Source organism: Capsella rubella, unplaced genomic scaffold, assembly GCF_000375325.1.
Source record: "Capsella rubella cultivar Monte Gargano unplaced genomic scaffold, Caprub1_0 scaffold_3, whole genome shotgun sequence".
Taxonomy (NCBI): Eukaryota; Viridiplantae; Streptophyta; class Magnoliopsida; order Brassicales; family Brassicaceae; genus Capsella; species Capsella rubella.
In genome coordinates this window covers 182,728-202,087 of record NW_006238921.1, presented here as the reverse complement: position 1 = coordinate 202,087, position 19,360 = coordinate 182,728, and the positions used below count along the sequence as shown (strand labels likewise).

At 37.9% G+C, this 19,360-nt stretch overlaps 4 protein-coding genes across 4 annotated transcripts; 2 read left to right on the top strand and 2 right to left on the bottom strand.

The window, feature by feature from the left end:
• Positions 1–88: 88 nt before the first annotated feature.
• LOC17891051 (photosynthetic NDH subunit of lumenal location 3, chloroplastic) lies at positions 89–1,360 on the top strand. The gene is made up of 3 exons (XM_006298448.2): positions 89–457; positions 673–959; positions 1,074–1,360. The coding sequence occupies exons 1-3, from the start codon at positions 181–183 to the stop codon at positions 1,170–1,172; spliced, it is 663 nt and encodes a 220-aa protein (XP_006298510.1). The 5' UTR covers positions 89–180; the 3' UTR covers positions 1,173–1,360.
• A 304-nt stretch (positions 1,361–1,664) lies between these two features.
• Positions 1,665–2,466, bottom strand: LOC17893236 (the record flags this gene model as incomplete). Its single annotated transcript, XM_023785457.1, has 2 exons — positions 1,665–2,103; positions 2,210–2,466. Coding segments are annotated over 2 exons (696 nt in total), but the record flags the coding sequence as incomplete, so codon positions are not given.
• Positions 2,467–3,996: 1,530 nt separating this feature from the next.
• On the top strand, positions 3,997–13,586 carry LOC17891495 (methyl-CpG-binding domain-containing protein 9). Its single transcript, XM_006296749.2, has 10 exons — positions 3,997–4,639; positions 5,165–5,858; positions 5,951–7,063; positions 7,163–7,843; positions 8,269–8,571; positions 8,784–9,119; positions 9,598–9,696; positions 10,078–10,512; positions 10,715–12,757; positions 12,856–13,586. Exons 1-10 carry the CDS (start codon positions 4,122–4,124, stop codon positions 13,165–13,167), a joined length of 6,534 nt encoding a protein of 2,177 aa, XP_006296811.1. The 5' UTR covers positions 3,997–4,121; the 3' UTR covers positions 13,168–13,586.
• Positions 13,587–13,714: 128 nt separating this feature from the next.
• Positions 13,715–15,726, bottom strand: LOC17892753 (homeobox-leucine zipper protein HAT5). The gene is made up of 4 exons (XM_006299564.2): positions 15,236–15,726; positions 14,854–14,996; positions 14,525–14,764; positions 13,715–14,199 (listed from the first exon to the last, which is right to left on the bottom strand). The coding sequence occupies exons 1-4, from the start codon at positions 15,321–15,323 to the stop codon at positions 13,852–13,854; spliced, it is 819 nt and encodes a 272-aa protein (XP_006299626.1). The 5' UTR covers positions 15,324–15,726; the 3' UTR covers positions 13,715–13,851.
• Positions 15,727–19,360: the final 3,634 nt, after the last annotated feature.

The following is a 19,360-nucleotide window of genomic DNA, read 5'->3' as shown; positions in this document are numbered from 1 at the left end:
GGAACAGCGCGTAGTCAAAATATTGAATGACGAAAACACCCCTTCGTTCAGATAACATCTTTGTGATGACCAGCCGCTATTCTCTCTTTTTTTTTTTTTAACGGATAAAAAAAGAAAAAAAAAACCGAAAACAATACAAGAACAGAATCTAGTAGTACCATTGCTTCCTCTGTAACTACAATGGCTCACTTTCTTGATCTTAACAGCCTCACCAAGACTTTGCCTTGGATCCCAAAACTACCTGAGAGTCGTAAAGTTGGAAAATCCAGCGGGTTTGCTTGCAGGAGAACCGGAGAATTTCAAGAACCGGATTCAGTACAGATCACAAGACGGATGACATTGGGGTCTGCTGTCTCCATAGGCCTAACCGGAATTTTCGGCGCAAATAATGTTTCTTTGGCACAAGACAACGGGTTTTGGATCGATGGCCCTCTTACAATTCCTCCTATTTACAACAGTAAGCACCCTTGTTGTCAAAACTCCTCATTCTTAGCTGACAATGAATTCTATGTGTTTCTCTCGGTTCTTGTTGAAAAGTTTCAACTTCTTGAGCCATACAGCTAAGGTCTAATATGATGATTTTGTTTTGTAAAATACCAAACTGAACCAAATACCGGATACAACCTACGCACGCAATTTCCGGTTTTGCAATTCCTCAATTTGAATGTGCAGATATCGTGAATGAGAAGACTGGAACGAGGACGTTCATAAAGAAAGGAGTGTATGTAGCTGATATAGGGACGAAAGGAAGAATGTATAGAGTCAAAAAGAATGCTTTTGATCTGTTAGCAATGGAGGACTTGATCGGACCAGATACTTTAAACTATGTCAAAAAGTACCTGAGGCTTAAATCCACCTTTTTGTTCTACGATTTTGACAATCTCATCTCTGCTGCTGCCTCTGAAGACAAGCTACCTCTCACCGATTTAGCCAACAGATTGTTCGACAATTTCGAAAAGGTAACACTACTCATGCCAGAATTTTTAAAAGGCATCGTTATGAGAGGATTTTTTTCTTTCTTTGCTTCTCTGACATATCCTTTATGTTTATTGGTTGTTCTCATGGTGACACAGCTTGAAGATGCAGCAAAGACGAAAAATTTAGCAGAGACAGAATCGTGTTATAAAGATACAAAGTTTCTTCTTCAAGAGGTAATGACCAGAATGGCATGATCCTGCTTCAGTTTTCACCAGTTTAGTTGCTATTGAAGATTATTCACGGTTGATAGCTCTGTGGTCATAAATTGTAATCGTTGCATAAGATAGGCGAAAAATATTGAAATCTAGTAAAAGACAATGTAATATATAAGACCAAAATATGATTCAACTTTATAACGAATTGGATTTTGATTTTTTCGCTTAAAACTAACACTTGAGATAATGTATCTACCACCTCCACATGTACACCCACTAAATATTATGCAAGAGAAGGTCTTCTTACGGGTTTCATGACACAAGATTCAGTAACGACAGTGATCATATATAGGCAGAAACAAAACAAACGCTCAAAGTCCAAAATGAAAAGAAAAAAAAACTTCAATAGAAAGGAATATATTTAGCCATTATAAACTCATGAAATCCGTACATCAATGTAAAAGTTCAAGAGAGACCAGTAAAAACCGGAGTAGTTAGTACAAAATCAGAGATAAAAGCAGTGATATACAACTATACGAAGAACAAGAGGCCACGGCGGTCTGCAACCAAGCAGTAGGATTTGACGAGAGATGTGGCAAAGATGAACATAGAGAGGCTAAGGAGAAGGTTCATCCATGACTCCTGTGCTAGCCAACCAAGAAGACTAGAAAACACTACTAGAAATAGTATGAATACGTTTTGGCAGGGATCAAAATCTTCGGCAGGAGAATGAAGCTGAACGATTGCAATGACTCCTATTGTAGTCATAGTCACCAGTGATGACATTTCAATTATCACCTCAACGTCCTGGACGCCGTAGGATATGCAATAAATGACAACCATTATAGCTAGGTAGATCCCAGACCGCCGCTCAGCTCCTAGCCGATAACTCGGGACTGGAACATCCTTGCGCAAGCAAACGAATAGCAAACCAATGTATGGAATGGTTGCAGCAGACAAGAAGACATACCTATAACCATGTTACACACACACACACACACTACGATTAGTAATTAGAAAACAAACACTAAACTCAATTAACGAGACTAAATAGATAAACACGAAAGTTTCCTTACAGTAACTTGTGCAAGGTGCCAGCGTCGGTGCAGAGGTCGAACCATATAACTAAGATAGATCCAACGAGATTGTGGAAGACAAATACGAAAGCTAGTGCGTAAAAGGTGATCCGACAGTCACTACTGGTCACTCCTCCTGACCTGTCAATATTCTTCCGGTTTTCCTTGACTACATTTTGCTGAGAGTCTTTGCCTGAAGGGAAATCGACGACGACTTCTACCATCACTCCTCCGTCCAGTTCCAGATCGCTAACTCCCTGCGCCAAAAAAGAAAACAGAGATCCACATCAAATAATTAACTCCACTTTAATTAATTAGTCTCCAAGGAAGAAATACTCAGTGTTCCGAAAACAACTTCACCTTCTCGACTTTTTCGACTAGCGGCGACCAAGTGTTGTGCGTCTGCGGATCCATTGGACTCTCCACGATTTCTACAAATTAAGGAAGACGAGAGTAAAACAAGAAAACTAGAATGATTAAAATAACGACATGTTTACACTCATACACATACAATAAATATGGAAACTGGAACTAGTTGGGGTACCTAAATAATGGAATACGGCGACGTGATACAGTGACGGTGGCGAGATGATGAGAGAACACGGAATAATCAGGAACAGCGGTGGAACGTGCTGAATTTGACCAAGATTAGCGACGGAGAGAGGACTATATATATGGGGAGGCGGCGGCACTCAGCAAACACTGATCGGTGCAAGAAAAAAAGCCAAGAGGCGAAGAGGAAACTAACTTTATCACCTACGTACGGAGCGGAGGGCACGAACACGAATTCTATTTCTTCTTTGATCAGGTAGGTCTCTCAGGTAGTTATTTCTAATATAAATACAAGTCGAGATGACTCTTTTTTTTCTTCCTTGGCGTTGACGACATCGTCGGATGGGCTTTCACTAATAGGCCGCCTTTTCTCTTTTTTTGATGGTTAAAAAAATAAATAGAGAGGATATGATTCTTCTTTATTCTTCTTCGGCGGTATCGTTGAATGGGCTCTTTATGGGCTTTTACACACTAATGTTGTAAACCCATTTTGTTCTATTTACAGTTTTTTTTTTTTTTTTTTTTTCTACTTTTCTGTCTGATCTTGTTTTTTTCGTTTGGTTGGTTCATGTAATCGTTGTGTTCCTGCTTTGATTTTTTTTTTTTTTTTATGTCTGAGTATCTCTAGCTAATACTACATCTTCTGTGAGACTATTATTGTATATCGAATCGGTTGATAATTAGAAGAAAAGAAAAACAAATAAAAAGAGATCAAGATTAGTAATATATCATTAACGTGTGTGTTACATCTTCCTGGAGCTGCTTTCCTCGTGATGCCAAATTCTTCTTTTACCTTCCTTCTGACACAGTAACATTACTCTTTTATTTATTTGACTACGGAGGTCCATCGTTTCCTTTGTACTTCTCTCATCTTTGAGAAACCACCCTACAAAAAATATTGTACTTCTCTCATCTCATGTGTCACATACATATATTCCATTTAATTAGTACTAACCTATGTATAATAAAAAAAAATAGGATGAGAGTTAAATTTCTCTTATTTTATAAATTAACAATAATTTAGCATCATACGATTGTTAATTTTTTTTATTTTGATTAAAATTTTGGTGCGTAACGTGAGTCGTGAGTAGCGTAGCATCTTCGAAAATATATGTTTTTAGTGGCAAATAAAAAGGCAAACACACAAAATAATAGGGAAAAGATGATAATTTCACGTTTTTTTTTTTTGTTTGGGTTTTCTCTCTCCAAACAGAACTTCGGGAAAAGTAGGAAAACAAAAGATTAATTAAGAAAAACCTCTTTTTTCTCACTTTCTCGCAATATACAAATCTTCTCTGCTTCTTTCTTCTTCTTCCTCTTCAATGCAAACAATGCTCGATTCCAATAACCTAATCGAATAATGGGACTCACTGATTCTACTAGCGAGCTACTCGGAGACACTCAGACCACCGCCGCTCTCAAGGAAGATAATCGCTCCTTTCTCGGCATCGATCTCAACGAAATCCCTTCCGCCGCTACTCTCGGCGGTGGTTGCACCGGCGCTCAAGATGACGACGCCGACTATGAACCCGTCGAAGTTGTTCGCTCAATTCATGATAATCCCGACCCAGCACCTGGAGCGCCTGCCGAGGTCCCTGAGCCGGATCGGGATGCTCCCTGCGGCGCCTGTGGAAGGCCGGAGTCTATGGAGCTCGTTGTTGTCTGCGATGCTTGTGAGCGAGGGTTTCATCTCTGTTGTGTTAACGACGGGGTGGAGGCCGCTCCCTCTTCCGATTGGATGTGCAGCGACTGTGTTACTGGCGGCGAGAGGAGCAAACTCTGGCCGTTGGGTGTCAAGTCTAAGCTCATTCTGGACATGAACGCCTCGCCCCCGAGTGATGCGGAGGGGTATGGAGGCGATGATACTTCAGATTCTAGGTACGTTTCCCTGGTTCTGTTTCCCCACGATGCGTTAGGGTTTATAGGAATTGTATTTTTGGTTGAGATCGAGGACATAGAGGCAATACTTGATTAAGGTTTCTTTACATGCATAGGGAACAAAGGTCTCAAAAGGATGCTAGAACTACCGAAAAATCTCACTTGATTCGGGTTTGGTGTAGTTTAATTTAGGTTACAGTATCAGTTGGGCGTTCTGTGCCAAGACCCAAATCATTAGCTACCGTTCATGGGAGCCTGTGTCTAAGTAGCCTTTGCTCTCGACTCTTACCAATTATCTATGCATGACGAGGCTTTCTAGACATGCACTAGTTTTTAATAATTTTTACAGCTATGCCTTTGCGATTTTTTTTTGTTTTCTCATTTACACTCAGTTTCTTAGACTTTATTTGATAGGAATTTTTCTGGCCTTACTATAACTTGAGTATGTCTAAGAAAATACCTAGCCGGAATTGTAAATTGTAAATCACTGATGGATCATGTGGTTGCTTCTTTCATCTTCTCCAGAAAGCATATGCTGGCCAGCAGCTCTTGTATGGGAAGCTCTATTGATTATCCAATGATGGATTCAAGCTTTCCAAATTCTGCTAGAGGATATGCTAGTATCGAAGCTTCAGGGCTAATTGCTCGTAATCCCCAAATGAATATGGATGCATTGGGTTCACATAATCTAAGTTTGGGATTCCCATTAAGCCTGAACAACAGTAGTTTTCCCGTTAGATTTCCATCCTTGGATCCAAGTGAGTTATTTCTGCAAAATCTCAGGCATTTCATATCTGAAAGGCATGGAGTATTGGAAGATGGTTGGCGTGTCGAATTTAAACAGCCTTTAAACAGTTATCAGCTATGTGCAGTGTATTGTGCACCGAACGGAAAAACATTTAGTTCAATACAAGATGTTGCTTGTTATTTGGGCTTAGCAGTTAATGGTAACTACAGCTGTATGGATGCTGAAATCAGGAATGAAAGTGCTCTTCTTCAAGAAAGATTGCATATGCCCAAGAGGAGAAAGACATCAAGATGGCCAAACAATGGTTTCCCTGAGCAAAAGGGTAGTGCAGTGAGTGCTCAGCTCAGGCGTTTTCCATTCAATGGTCAAACTATGTCCTCTTTTGCCATTAAATCTGGTACTCATTTTCAGGCTGGTGATTCTATTAGCTCTGGCAATAATGGATGCGGCTGTGAGGATGCCAATATAAGTGTAAGCTTGCAATCTCTCCTGATTAATTTCTTTTTTTTTTTCCAATATTTTTTCGTACTATTTATCCTAATGTTTGTGTATTTGATTTTCAGAATGGACTTCCAATGCAGTTTGAAGATTTCTTTGTTCTGTCACTTGGACGAATTGACATAAGGCAGTCTTACCATAACGTCAACATGATTTATCCAATAGGATATAAGTCCTGCTGGCATGATAAGATAACGGGATCACTATTTACATGTGAAGTATCTGATAGCAGTTCTGGTCCTGTTTTCAAGATTACACGGTCACCATGCTCTAAGTCATTTATTCCAGTTGGATCAACTGTCTTCTCCTGCCCAAAGATTGATGAAATGCTGGAACAGAACATTGACAAGCGAAGTGATCGTAGGGAAAGTACCCAAGAGCATGATGATGATGCTAATATTGAGATTCTTCTTTCGGATCACTGCGCACCTCTTGGAGATGATATACTGTCTTGTTTACGAGAGAATAATTTCTCCAAGACATTCAGTTGCATGCGCTCAGAGGTTGGTTCTTCTCAAGAAGACGTTGATAATATATTATCCTATAATCAGGACCATGGGGTTGACATTGGCGACATTGTTGTGGAAGAAGATTCATTGTCTGTTGCATGGAAAAAGATGTCTCAAAAACTTGTTGATGCATGTTCCAATGTCCTGAAGCAGAAGGGTACCATGGAATTCCCTTGCAAGCACGTTGACGGAGAAACAAGGGGAATCAACTGGGGTGCGATGAATGAGAAAGACCATGTAATTTTATCGTTGTCAAGATTTTGCTGTTCTTTGGCTCCTCACAGTGTGATATGTGGTGAAAAGGATAAAAGCCAGATTGCAACTGTAGTTGATGCTTTGTCAAGGTGGCTGGATCAAAACAGATTTGGACTTGACGCAGATTTTGTACAGGAAATGATTGAACATATGCCTGGTACCGAATCTTGTACAAATTATAGAAATCTGAAGAGTAGAATTTCCTCTTCTGTTCCTGTAACTGTAGCGGAAGGAGCACTAGTTGTCAAACCAAATGGTTGGGAAAATGTCAAGGAAGAAGGTCCCGGTGAGATTTCTCAGAAAGCCAAGAAGCCTAAACTAAATGGTGGTCATGGTGTCAGAAATCCACACCCTCCTCCTGGGAGGCCAATGTGTTTGAGGCTTCCTCCTGTACTTGTTGGTGACTTTCTTCAGGTACAAACATGTGTTTTCCTTATGGTAATCTACAACCTACCCTACATACACTAAGTCCTGCCACACATATATGATAGTCATTTTTTATGCTTTAATTAGGTATCTCAAGTGTTCTGGCGTTTCCATGAAATTTTGGGTTTTGAAGAGGCCTTCTCACCGGAGAAGCTTGAACAGGAGCTTATCAATCCAGTTTTTGATGGTTTGTTTCTTGAAAAACCTGGGAAAGATGATAACAGAAGTGAGATGAACTTTACTGATAAGGATTGTACAGCTACTAAATTGTTTTCTTTGTTCGATGAATCTCGCCAACCTTTTACTGAAAAAAATACCTCTGCTTCTGTACGAAAGGAGATAAAAGTAGGGGACTCTTCTGATTTTAAGATTTCATATTCCTCTCGTGGGCCGTGTGTTGGTGAACTTTTAACAAGGACTCACATTTCACTTCTGCAAGTGCTAATATGTGAGTTGCAATCCAAGGTAGCTGCATTTGTTGATCCAAACTTTGATTCTGGAGAATCGAGATCCAGACGAGGACGGAAAAAGGATGACAGTACACTTTCTGCTAAAAGAAATAAGCTGCATATGCTTCCGGTTAATGAGTTCACTTGGCCTGAATTGGCCCGTAGGTACGTCTTGTCTCTTTTATCAATGGATGGGAATCTCGAATCAGCTGAGACTGCTGCCCGTGAAAGTGGTAAGGTATTTCGTTGCTTACAAGGGGATGGTGGTTTGCTTTGCGGCTCACTTACAGGAGTGGCTGGGATGGAAGCAGATTCAATGGTATGTTTTTCTTAGGTTTCTAATTATTTTCTGAGTTACATATCTTGCTTGTATTACTGGAAGATGGGATAAAAAAAATATAGATTCACTTTTGGAAACGTCACCTCTGTGCTGTTCTTCTTGTCCTTTCAATGTTTTGCATTTACCTTCAAGAAATTAGTCAGGTTGAACTTTCTCAATCATATTTGAAGCTATGTACCATTCGTTGGTCACTCTAGAGTAATTGAGCTTCGTTTTCCTTCTGGGATATTTTAAACTGTATTTTGACATTTAGACACTGTTCATCTTAAATATCCTAATAGTCCTCTTTATTATACAGCTTGGAAAATTGGGTAACTTTGTGTTTCAAATGAGTTCATTAAGTACCCTCACAGAAAGAGAATGAATGTTGGATTTACTAGTGGATAGTAACTTTTTATCTTCAGTTACTTGCAGAGGCTATTAAGAAAATATCTGGATCTTTGACAAGCGAAAACGATGTTCTTTCTGTGGAAGATGATGATTCCGATGGCCTTGATGCTACTGAAACAAACACTTGCAATGGTGATATTCCAGAGTGGGCACAGGTTCTGGAACCTGTGAAAAAGCTGCCAACAAATGTTGGTACGAGAATCAGAAAGTGTGTTTACGAAGCTTTAGAGAGAAATCCACCAGAGTGGGCAAAGAAGATATTGGAGCATTCCATTAGTAAAGAAATATATAAAGGCAATGCTTCAGGACCAACAAAGGTTCAAAATCTCTGAAACCAATTATATTCCTCCTGAAGTACTTGCAAATTGAAATTGCATAACTAAGTATTTCTTATCTTCTCAAGTTCGCATCAGTTTTCTGCCTCTTGTTCTTGCGATGATGTAATCTTAGTTTCAGTCTGATTATACGTGATAGTTTCTTAGACTCACTTTAATTCTGAAATTAATTGTTATCCTCTTACTGGATACAGAAAGCTGTCCTCTCATTGCTAGCGGATGTTCGAGGTGGAGATTTGGTGCAGAGGTCTGTTAAAGGAACCAAAAAGCGGACGTCCATAAGTGTATCTGATGTCATTATGAAGAAATGTCGTGCTGTATTGCGTGGTGTTGCAGCTGCAGATGAGGATAAAGTATTTTGCACTTTGCTCGGGAGAAAGCTGCTTCATTCCAGTGATAATGATGATGACGGGTTACTGGGATCACCTGCAATGGTTTCGCGTCCCTTAGACTTCAGAACTATCGATTTGAGGTTGGCTGCTGGTGCATACGACGGATCAACTGAAGCTTTTCTTGAGGATGTTCATGAGGTAGGAATTTCCCTCTTAAGTCTGGTTTTTTTTTTTTTTTTTTTTTTTTTTTTGGGAGTAATGATGGCATGATACTTTTTGTGCGTTCTAAGAATTAGTTTCTGAATGCTTATAGTATTAAGTGCTGTATATTTTTGAGCATTGCATGTTTGTGCTGTTAATTTCACACTAGTTTAGATGCATAAAAGTAAAAGTACCGAAGAGGAAGCTTTATATTTAGAATATTTTTTCCTTCCCTTTATGTCACAGCAGTTTCAGGTTAAACTTTTCCGTTGAATGCCAGAATTTTTGGTGGCTCATTGGATAACTTTTTAGCCATGATTAGAAGTCGAAGCAATTGAGTCTGACAGTTTATGAATTATTTTAAAATTTTCATTGTGATGGTAGATTCCTGGACGCAGTTCCTTTTGATGCATGCAACATTGCAACTTGATTTTTTTTCATGGATGGCATGCTAACTGTAACTTCTAATTTGCAGCTGTGGAGTAGTATACGTGTTATGTATGCGGATCAGCCCGATTGTGTAGAACTGGTTGCAACTTTGTCTAAAACATTCAAGTCATTATACGAGGCTGAGGTTTGTCTTCTCTCTCCTTTTTCTGCTATGTTCTACACTAAAAGATATATTCATTACTTGGTAGCATCTAGACGTGGAGATAATCATTTATATTTTGGCAATTTTGTGGAATAAGTGTGTTAAGATTTATCACATGTGAAAGTTATAGGCCTTTGAGATCAAAGAAGCATCATGTCCACTAACGCTATATGCTTTATAAGGGTCTTCCTTTTGTGTGCGTGTATAGTTGTCGTTTTGTTCGGCTTTCAGCAATTACCTGCTTAGTCTCCTTTTTTCAGAAATTGCATGCACTGTCTCTTTTTGTTAGTTTGAAAAGAGTTGCAGTATAGCGGTGCAAATTATTTTCTCAAGTTTCAAGCCTTAATTTTTTTCCTGGTATAGGTTCTACCACTTGTTCAGAAATTTGTGGACTTCAGGAAATTGGAATGCCTAAATGCAGAGATGAAGAAGGAAATTAAGGACATAATTGTTTCAATAAATAAACTTCCCAAGGCCCCGTGGGATGAGGGCGTATGTAAAGTATGTGGCGTTGACAAAGATGATGACAGTGTTCTCTTGTGTGATACATGCGATGCTGAGTATCACACATATTGTTTAAATCCACCTCTTATCAGAATTCCTGATGGAAATTGGTATTGTCCATCTTGTGTCATTGCCAAGCGCATGGCTCAAGAGGCTTTGGAATCTTACAAACTAGTCAGACGGCGAAAAGGTAGAAAGTATCAGGGGGAACTCACCCAAGCCTCTATGGAAATGACTGCTCACCTGGCAGGTGTGATGGAAGAAAAGGACTACTGGGAGTTCAGTGTTGAGGAGGTCAGTTTTGAAACTTGTCACATTTTTTGCTCATTCATTTGAAATGTGTCAACTTTTCATTCCCACTTTGGAGGTGAATACCATTACTATAATTTCATATATGACATTTAGCTTTTGCATTGCCACCATAATTGTATTTATATGGTGGCTAATTGTGCCAGTGATCCCTTTACCTATGAATTTGTACAATCTTTTGGTGCAGAGAATCTTGCTGCTTAAAGTTCTATGTGATGAACTGCTTAGCTCATCCCTTGTCCATCAACACCTCGAGCAATGTGCCGAAGCAATAATTGAAATGCAGCAGAAATTACGCTCTCTTTCCTCTGAATGGAAAAACGCAAAAATGCGGCAAGAATTCCTGATGGCTAAACTCGCAAAGGTTGAACCTAGTATTCTGAAGGAAGCAAGTGAATTACATAATTCAAGTCACTTTGCAGACCAAATGGGATGTGATGAACGAACACATGAGGGTGTTGGGGACGGAGTTACTCATGATGATGAGACTTCCTCTACTGCATTTCTTAACAAAAATCAAGGTAAAGCTCCACTTGAGACCAATTCTCAACCTGGAGATTTGCATGTTGATTCCGGTGGGAACAAGGTTTCCTCCCAAAAAAAAATTACATCCCCTGGGAGGCATGAGTTGCTCGTAGCAGATATCTCTCCTCGTGCAACGGATAATCTGACTTTTGAAAAAGATACCTTGCATAAGTCAGTTGGAAGGATTCATGAAACACATCCTCTACATTCCAATGCAGTGGAATTACAGTCAGTTCATGATGCATCTTCCCAGGCTTCTCAAGAGTTGCAGGCTTGTCAACAGGATTTGAATGCCACTAGTAATGAAATTCAGAATCTGCAGCTATCAATCAGAAGTGTAGAGTCACAGCTTCTAAAGCAATCTATACGAAGAGACTTTCTGGGAAACGATTCTAGTGGTCGTTTATATTGGGGTTGCTGCTTTCCAGATGAAAATCCTCGCGTACTAGTTGATGGAAGCATATCTTTGCAAAAACCTGTTCAAGCCAATTTGACTGGTTCAAGAGCCCCATCTCCATTTCTCCAAGCCGTTGACCATGGAAGACTAACTCTTTCGCCCTGGACATATTATGAAACCGAATCTGAGATAAGCGAGCTTGTCCAATGGCTTCATGATGATGACCCAAAAGAAAGAGACCTGAGAGAGTCTATTTTGTGCTGGAAAAGGTTACGATTTGGGGATGTTCAAAAGGAAAAGGAAAATGCTGAAAATTTGTCTTCTCCTATTTTTTCTAGGGGTCTTGTGACCAAGGCTGCCATGTCAATGGAGAAGAGATTTGGTCCATGCATCAAACTAGAAACGGAAACCTTAAAAAAACGGGGGAAGAAGACAAAGGTTGAGAGAGAGAAATTTTGTAGATGCGAATGCTTGGAAGCAATTTTGCCTTCCATGATTCACTGCCTCATATGCCACAAAACATTCGCAAGTGATGATGAATTTGAGAACCATTCTGAGAGTAAGTGTATTCCTTATTCGTTAGCAACTGAAGAAGGCAAGGAAATCTCAGATTTTTCGAAAGCAAAAGAGAGTCTGAAATCCGATTATCTTAATGTAAAGTCTAGCGCCGGCAAAGATGTATCTGAAATATCCAATGTTTCTGAACTTGATTCTGGGTTGATAAGATATCAAGAAGAAGAATCTATATCCCCATACCATTTTGAGGAGATCTGTTCCAAGTTTGTGACAAAGGATTCCAACAGAGATTTGGTTAAAGATATTGGTCTGATTGGTTCAAATGGCATTCCAACATTTCTCCCATCGTCATATACTCATCTTAACGACTCAATGCTTATCTCTGCCAATTCCAGTAAGCTTGATGGTGATGATTCAGGGGATCAGGTCGTTTTTGCTGGTTCTGAAACCAATGTTGAAGGCTTAAATTCTGAATTTAACATGTCATTTGATAGATCTGTCACACATGATCTTGGCGGTCCACCAAGTAAACCAAGCGGACTGGGTTTTGGATTCTCAGAGCAAAAGATTAAGAAATCTTTAGGTAGTGGGTTGAAAAGCTGCTGTGTGGTTCCACAGGCTTCTTTGAAACGAATAACCGGCAAGGCTTTGCCGGTTTTCAGGTTCCTAAAAACCAACTTGCTTGATATGGATGTGGCACTACCTGAAGAAGGTTTAAGACCATCGAAATCACATCCAGGACGTAGAAGAGCATGGCGTTTATTTGTTAAATCCTCGCAAAGCATTTATGAGGTTTGATTAGTACCTTAATACCTTTCCTCCTCTCTATGTATAGAAACACAGATTAATTTTAGATTTTCTAATTTTTATACCTTTCATATTTATTTCAGTTGGTTCAGGCAACAGTTGTGCTAGAAGACATGGTTAAGACGGAGTACTTGAAAAATGAATGGTGGTACTGGTCGTCTCTTTCAGCGGCTGCTAAAATATCGACTCTATCGGCGTTATCTGTCCGTATCTTCGCCCTTGATGCAGCCATAATGTACGATAAACTCTTAACTCCATCAGATCCTATCGATGAAACAAAGCCAATCATCAGCTTACCAGACCAGAAGTCGCAACCAGTTTCAGATTCACAAGAAAGAAGCAGCAGAGCAAACAGGCGATCTGGTAAGAAGAGGAAAGAACCCGAGGTGTCATAGTAATTCATTTGAACCCACCGTTAAAAGCTCAGCAGCCCAGCCTTGTGAGAATGTGAACCGGAAATGTGGATTTTTCTTATTTTCGGTTTACTCAAAAGTGGAGCCAATGTGTATGTGTAGATATAGGCAATGTTTCTTCTATCTATCTGGAACCGGACCCGTAAGTTGTGGATGTTGAGATCTGTTCTGGTGGTTCATCAAGAACGGCCTAAGTCCGGTTAAGATCTTTCTTGGTATGGAACGGCATGGTAGATGGCGGGTCAACAGGTGAATGAGCTTGAGAGAGTATCTCTGTACACATATATGTAGAAGAAGACTAACTAATGTGGAATTAATTTAGTATCAAAGTCGCTTTTTTAGGCATTAATTGATGTTAGAACGGAAACTTCAATTCTTTTATAAAGCTCTCTCTCTCTTAATGGATCGTTGTGAGGGTTTTCTGAAGGAAGTTGAACCGTTCTTCTTCGTTTTGGTTGCAATAGGTACAACAACCGATGAATATATTGGTAGTATTATCAAATTGAAGTGATTTCATAACATATACTACTACTAAAACTTATCAAATACCGTGAAATTGTTGAATGATCCCACAGTTATGCGGGGAGTGTTCAAACATGGAAACGAAACGACATATGACTGTTGTACTTAATAATAAACACACATATATAAATATATAGAATATAATTAAGGCCAACCCCAGAGTCCCAATGATTCGCCGTGATGGTGCGACGGTGAAGTGGTGGGCACGAAGACGTCAGAGAAACAAGTCCGGTCATGATCACTGTCGTCTTGTTGGGAATGGATGGGTACGATGCTTGGGAAGTAAGAGTCACAGCTGTCTAGTAGTTGAGGTGCGTCTTCGTCGAGTACCGCACTCCCAACGCTCCCTGAACTTAACCGGTCCTCGGTTTTGATTGCCGCCGGGTTTATGTAAACCGGATCAAGTAGGTTGGAATCGGGCACTTGACCCGGTGGTTCTTTAGCTGTCGTCTCTTCTTCTTTGCCCTGAAGCTTTTGGGTCAGTGAAGTAACCTGTGGAAAGATTCTTAACTTTTTTTAATCACAATGGTCAACACAAGCAACCTCCCTCCTACCCCAGGAAATAAAAATTTTTTTAAAAAAAAAGAAAGATAAATTAACAAATTCGTTGATCGATTTGATGATTCCCAATTTTCTTTCGTTTTTCTAGTATAATAATACATGTATAACATAATATTCTCCTATCGGGCTTGTCTTTAAAGAAAAGGCATATTCTTGTCTTTTCACTTGATGCGTTTCTCCTCTGGACCGAGAAGGTAAAAATCGTTGGGTTTAATTCATTCATTCATGCATTTATAAACCTTGTGGTGATGATTACCTCGGATCTGAGCTTATCGTTGTCCTTGACGATGGAGTCGTAGTTAGAGAGGAGGTGGTCGTAAGTGGACTTGAGAAGATCGTAGTCTCTCTCGAGCTGTTTTGTTTTCCAACGAGCTCGGCGGTTTTGAAACCACACGGCCACTTGCCTCGGCTGTAGACCAAGCTTCTTGGCAAGCTGAGTCTTGCGTTCTGGCTCCAGTTTGTTCTCTGTCTCGAAGCTTTTCTCCAACAGATGCACCTGAATTAATTACACACGAATGTATATATGTAATCATAAGTTAAATCTTTGTAATACTGAATTGGATAGTGAAGAAGAAATATACTTACTTGTTCGGTGGTGAGGCGACGCTTCTTTTCGGGCAACTGGTCATCGTAATATTCCTCGTCGTAGAGATCCTCAGGGGAGCTAAAGAAGGGCCTTCGCTTTGATGTTTCCTCCATGTTCATCATCATCATCGATCTTGCTCCTCCTAATTCCCAATCCAAACAAAAAAACAAAAAAAACAAAATATGTCAGTATGTATATAACTAGACAATAATCATCGATCATCATATTCAGTATTCAAACTTGTTCTCATGCATGTAGGCATTTATGGAGAAACAGTAAAAAACAAAACAGGGGAAATTCACTACAAAAGGCCAAATTCTAATCAATCTTGGTTCCATATGAATTAATAAGATTTGAGTGATTAGATCAAAGAGTATAAACCTTGGACGACTGGATTGAGATTGCCAAGGAAGAACATGTTGCCATGTTGTGAGGCAGATGGATCGAAAAAAAACGAATTGGATTCCATTTGAAATAAAGAGGGGATTGAAAACACAGCTTCTTGGAGAGAGGAAAGAAACCAAAGAAAGAGGAAGGGAGAGAGATGAGTTTATTAAATTAGAAGAGATATATAATATAGAGAGAAGAGAAATAGGATTAGAAGATCATGATCTTATGGCGGAAGAAGCTAGTGCTCCACAGTAGTCTCGCAGGTGACTCCAACGGGCAAATGCAAAATCCCATCATGAACTATACAAACAACAATTCCCCTCCGGTGCCAGAGGGATCAAGATCACAGCCAGTACGATCCCAATGACAAACCTTAATGATTTCCAAATTTTCGAATCTTATAACTAAAAAGACTTTGAGAGATATGAGAGAGAGAGTAGAAGAAGAAGAAGAAGTTGCCTCTTTGTGTTTCAGCAAATGTGATGAGCTAAACTCTCATTAGTTTCAACAAGCGCCTTTTTTTATACCACCAGGCCCTCGTCCTCAAATTACCTTACTACCCTCTCCTTCTTCTTCTTCTTCTTCTTTTTTTTTTTTTATATCAAACGGTAACGAGAGAGATGCTTGCTTTTTTGAAAAACATATATGTTTGTTATTTGTATGATAGTAAGATAAAGAGTTTATGAATTTTTGTAGGGTTCTATTTCTGTTTAATTTAATATAATTAATTAATTTCTCTATGGATGGATGATAGTTTCACATGAAGGGGGGGGGGCAAATGCGGTAATTCGAAATGTGATTCCTTTTTTTATTGACGAGATGAATGAAGGTGGACTTTTCTGAGCTCGGTAGGGCCCACTTTCTTTAGCGAGTGGACTCGACAACAGATCTCCGCCGTTGGATTTAAATTATACCATCTTCTTCTTTTTCTATTTTTTAACATATAAAGTATTTAATTCGGATTGGGTGGTTCGTTTCGGCGAGAGAGTGTATCAAAGTTAAGTTCATGCCCGACGGTCGGGTCAGTGTCGGATCTGCGCTTGATCGTAAGACATCCAACGGTCCGCGTCACACTGCGTTGAAACATTCTGCACAGCATTGTCACAGTATCTTCATTTCATTATATTTATATATATATAAACAATTCTGTAAAAAAGAAAAATCAAAAATCCAACGTCACTAGCAGAGCAGCTCCTCCTAAATCTTTTTTTTTTTATAATAGTAATATTTGTTTTCTTTGTCTTAATGCTGCACCCTTTGGCCTTTGATTGACGTCTTCCACAAACAAGCATTCATTATACTATTAAAATCATATCGTCACAATAATGTAATACAACGATTTATATATATATATATATATATCACAGTTTAGCTTTAAGCATTTAGTAACTTCGTTTACTGTCACTTTATATGTTTCATAACTGCATTTTTATTTCAGGATAAGAAAATTAATTTCTGTAATTTTTTTATTTTTTTATTTTTTTAAGTATATATACAACAAAAATATGGTGAATATCAGTTTCATGTCTTATGACGGAGAGAAAAAGAAAAGACTAATTTAGGCCCGGCCCCTTAAAAAAAAACACATTTACACATATACTATAGTTTCATTAACTTATCATATTACACACACAAGTCCCCCACAGTGTATATTTTCTCTGAGTTAATATACATCGTTACTACTTATTAGTTACTTACTAGTATTTCGTGATCTTGTTTTCGATGATACGACTAGAATTGACACATCTTATAACATTTTTGAAATTTATTTACCCATTAAGATAAATAATAATATATTCTTCCTTCGTTTTCATTTTTTCATGGTATGACTCTTCAGCTACCCAAAACCCAAATACTCTTCTATAAGTATATATTGTACATACATACATGTTTCTTCTATGACTTTATCAATAATAGATGTCTAGATGCTTCTTGCTTTGCAGTTTGCACCTTATATTGTTCATCACGAATACAATTAAGCATTCCAATTTTATAGATAAATCATTGCCATATATTAGCTCGGTTAATTACAAACGACTATTTCATGGATCTATTGGTACATGTTTACAATAATTATATGATCTATACTAGATTGAGAACAAATATGCTTGACTAATTTACGTACGTTTTATTGTCTCCTTCCAATTCCATGTGTTAGCCTTAGCCAGTTGGCTATACCAATGGACCTTTCCAATAAAAGGAATATCTTTCACCACCCAAATAAGAATAAAATAGGCAACACAAACAAAACCCTTTAGATTTTTTTTATAAGATCAAAACAAAAACAAAAAAAGTACGAAAGAAAGATAAAGGACTTTGGCAATTTCCCATTCTACGAAGGAATCGGTTGTTTTCTTTCTTCACTTCTCCCCAAAACGATAACAATCTCACTACTACAAAAATATACAAGGAGAGTAATATGCTATTACAAGCAGGAGAGTAATCATTATACTGATTGGTAGTATTTAATTTAAGCCACTTTAGATTTCATTCTTCTACTATATATATATATATATATATATATGTTTCATTCATTATAACACACCGATCGATGAAAGATGAACTTTAATTATTTTTTTTTGTAGTATATTAGATAGATCTATAAAATGAGTGGAAACTGTAAAACAATGTACAGTATTTGTTATTAGAGAAAACACAACTAGTAAGTTAAAAATTATACTTGTTAATTGAAACAACACATCTAGTAAGTTGACTCCTTATCTTTTATGATCTCAAAATGTTTTTAGAAAATAATCTTTTGAACCTACACTTAACTTAATAATGGTATGTATTTTTTATTTAACTTTTCATCGATTAACAAGTTTTCGTAACTTATCGCTAGTTAAACAAAAAGAATTCTGAAACTTGCTTAGAGTAAAAACTCGAAAAAAAATATATTCATGTTAGTTATTAAAAAATAGAGATATAAATAAGAATCAAGGTTTTCTTTTGGTATATTATTTTCTTCACAACTAAGCTAAAGAGACCATGCAAAATATTGGGTGGCATCTTTTTTGATTGGATAGCGTCTTCTGAGGTTTCCCTTTATATATTTCCAAAAACAGAGGACTTTTCTTCTTTATCACTCTATTATTTGCTTTACCCAAAAAAGGTGATTGCACGAATAGTTCGTGAAATTAAAGCATTAATCAAAAACACAAAAAGTATTAATTAGACTGAAAGAAAAAAAACACACCAGTTTCCAAAGATTGCCACGGATTATCGTTTTATAGGGGAAAAAAACAAAAATACACATTATTCAACAGTGGTGGTTCTTGTATGGGTAAATCAAAATTTCATTTTTGAAGAAAAATGGTGTCTAAGAAGAAAGAAAAGAAAAGAAGAAGCAGAACACCTGAGAGGAACAATGACTTTTTCGGACAGTGTGTTTGGTAGTGGATTGTGTCGCCATGTGTATGGTTCTGTGAAAAGAAGAAGATCAATCTCTCTATAAAGGTGTGTGAGCAGATCACCATTCATTTTTTTAAAATAAATAGTTTCCTCCATTATCTTTTTTTTTCCATCTTTTCTTCTTGATCTCTTCTTCTATTTTTTTTTCTAAATACTAAACATAATTAAAATCAAAACTACATAAATTAGAGGGAAACCTTTACTGGAATCGTTACTATCTGTCATGATATTCATCATATTAACCTCTTTTATTTTATTTTTGGGCCACGACCACGATGTCATTTTCAGAAAGTCCAAAAGGAAATAATGATTTAATTTTATATAATAAGGAGAAGAAAAAAAAGTAAAGTATATTCAGTCTTTTCGTTTGAGAAGGTCCATTCATTATGGTATGGGGTTTTCAATTCTCACTGTACGCGAACAGTGTGATATTCAACTTCTTGCATCTCAGACCACACACGTACACACACACACACACATTTATCTTTTACAGATACACACACATACATTATAGAACTGTAGTACAACAGTACATGTTACGTGTATGTACATGATCTTCACGTAACCCTTCAATAGTCTAGATCGTATCTTATTATTATTTAGTTGATCATTTCAAAACAAAAAAAAAAATGAAAATGAATTCTAGCAAATTTCTGTTAATTAGAGTGATGAATACTCTAAACTTTAAAGTGTTTTAATAGATAA

Excerpts from the sequence above, each read along its gene's own strand:
- LOC17891495 (XM_006296749.2), top strand. The coding sequence starts at position 4,122 with ATGGGACTCACTGATTCTACTAGCGAGCTACTCGGAGACACTCAGACC. Across the intron at positions 8,572-8,783 it reads ATGCTTCAGGACCAACAAAG|AAAGCTGTCCTCTCATTGCT; the intron begins GTTCAAAATCTC and ends TACTGGATACAG. Across the intron at positions 12,758-12,855 it reads CCTCGCAAAGCATTTATGAG|TTGGTTCAGGCAACAGTTGT; the intron begins GTTTGATTAGTA and ends TATTTATTTCAG.
- LOC17892753 (XM_006299564.2), bottom strand. The coding sequence starts at position 15,323 with ATGGAATCCAATTCGTTTTTTTTCGATCCATCTGCCTCACAACATGGC. Across the intron at positions 14,765-14,853 it reads GTCGCCTCACCACCGAACAA|GTGCATCTGTTGGAGAAAAG; the intron begins GTAAGTATATTT and ends TAATTAATTCAG. Across the intron at positions 14,200-14,524 it reads ACGATAAGCTCAGATCCGAG|GTTACTTCACTGACCCAAAA; the intron begins GTAATCATCACC and ends ATCTTTCCACAG.
- LOC17891051 (XM_006298448.2), top strand. The coding sequence starts at position 181 with ATGGCTCACTTTCTTGATCTTAACAGCCTCACCAAGACTTTGCCTTGG. Across the intron at positions 458-672 it reads AATTCCTCCTATTTACAACA|ATATCGTGAATGAGAAGACT; the intron begins GTAAGCACCCTT and ends TTGAATGTGCAG. Across the intron at positions 960-1,073 it reads TGTTCGACAATTTCGAAAAG|CTTGAAGATGCAGCAAAGAC; the intron begins GTAACACTACTC and ends ATGGTGACACAG.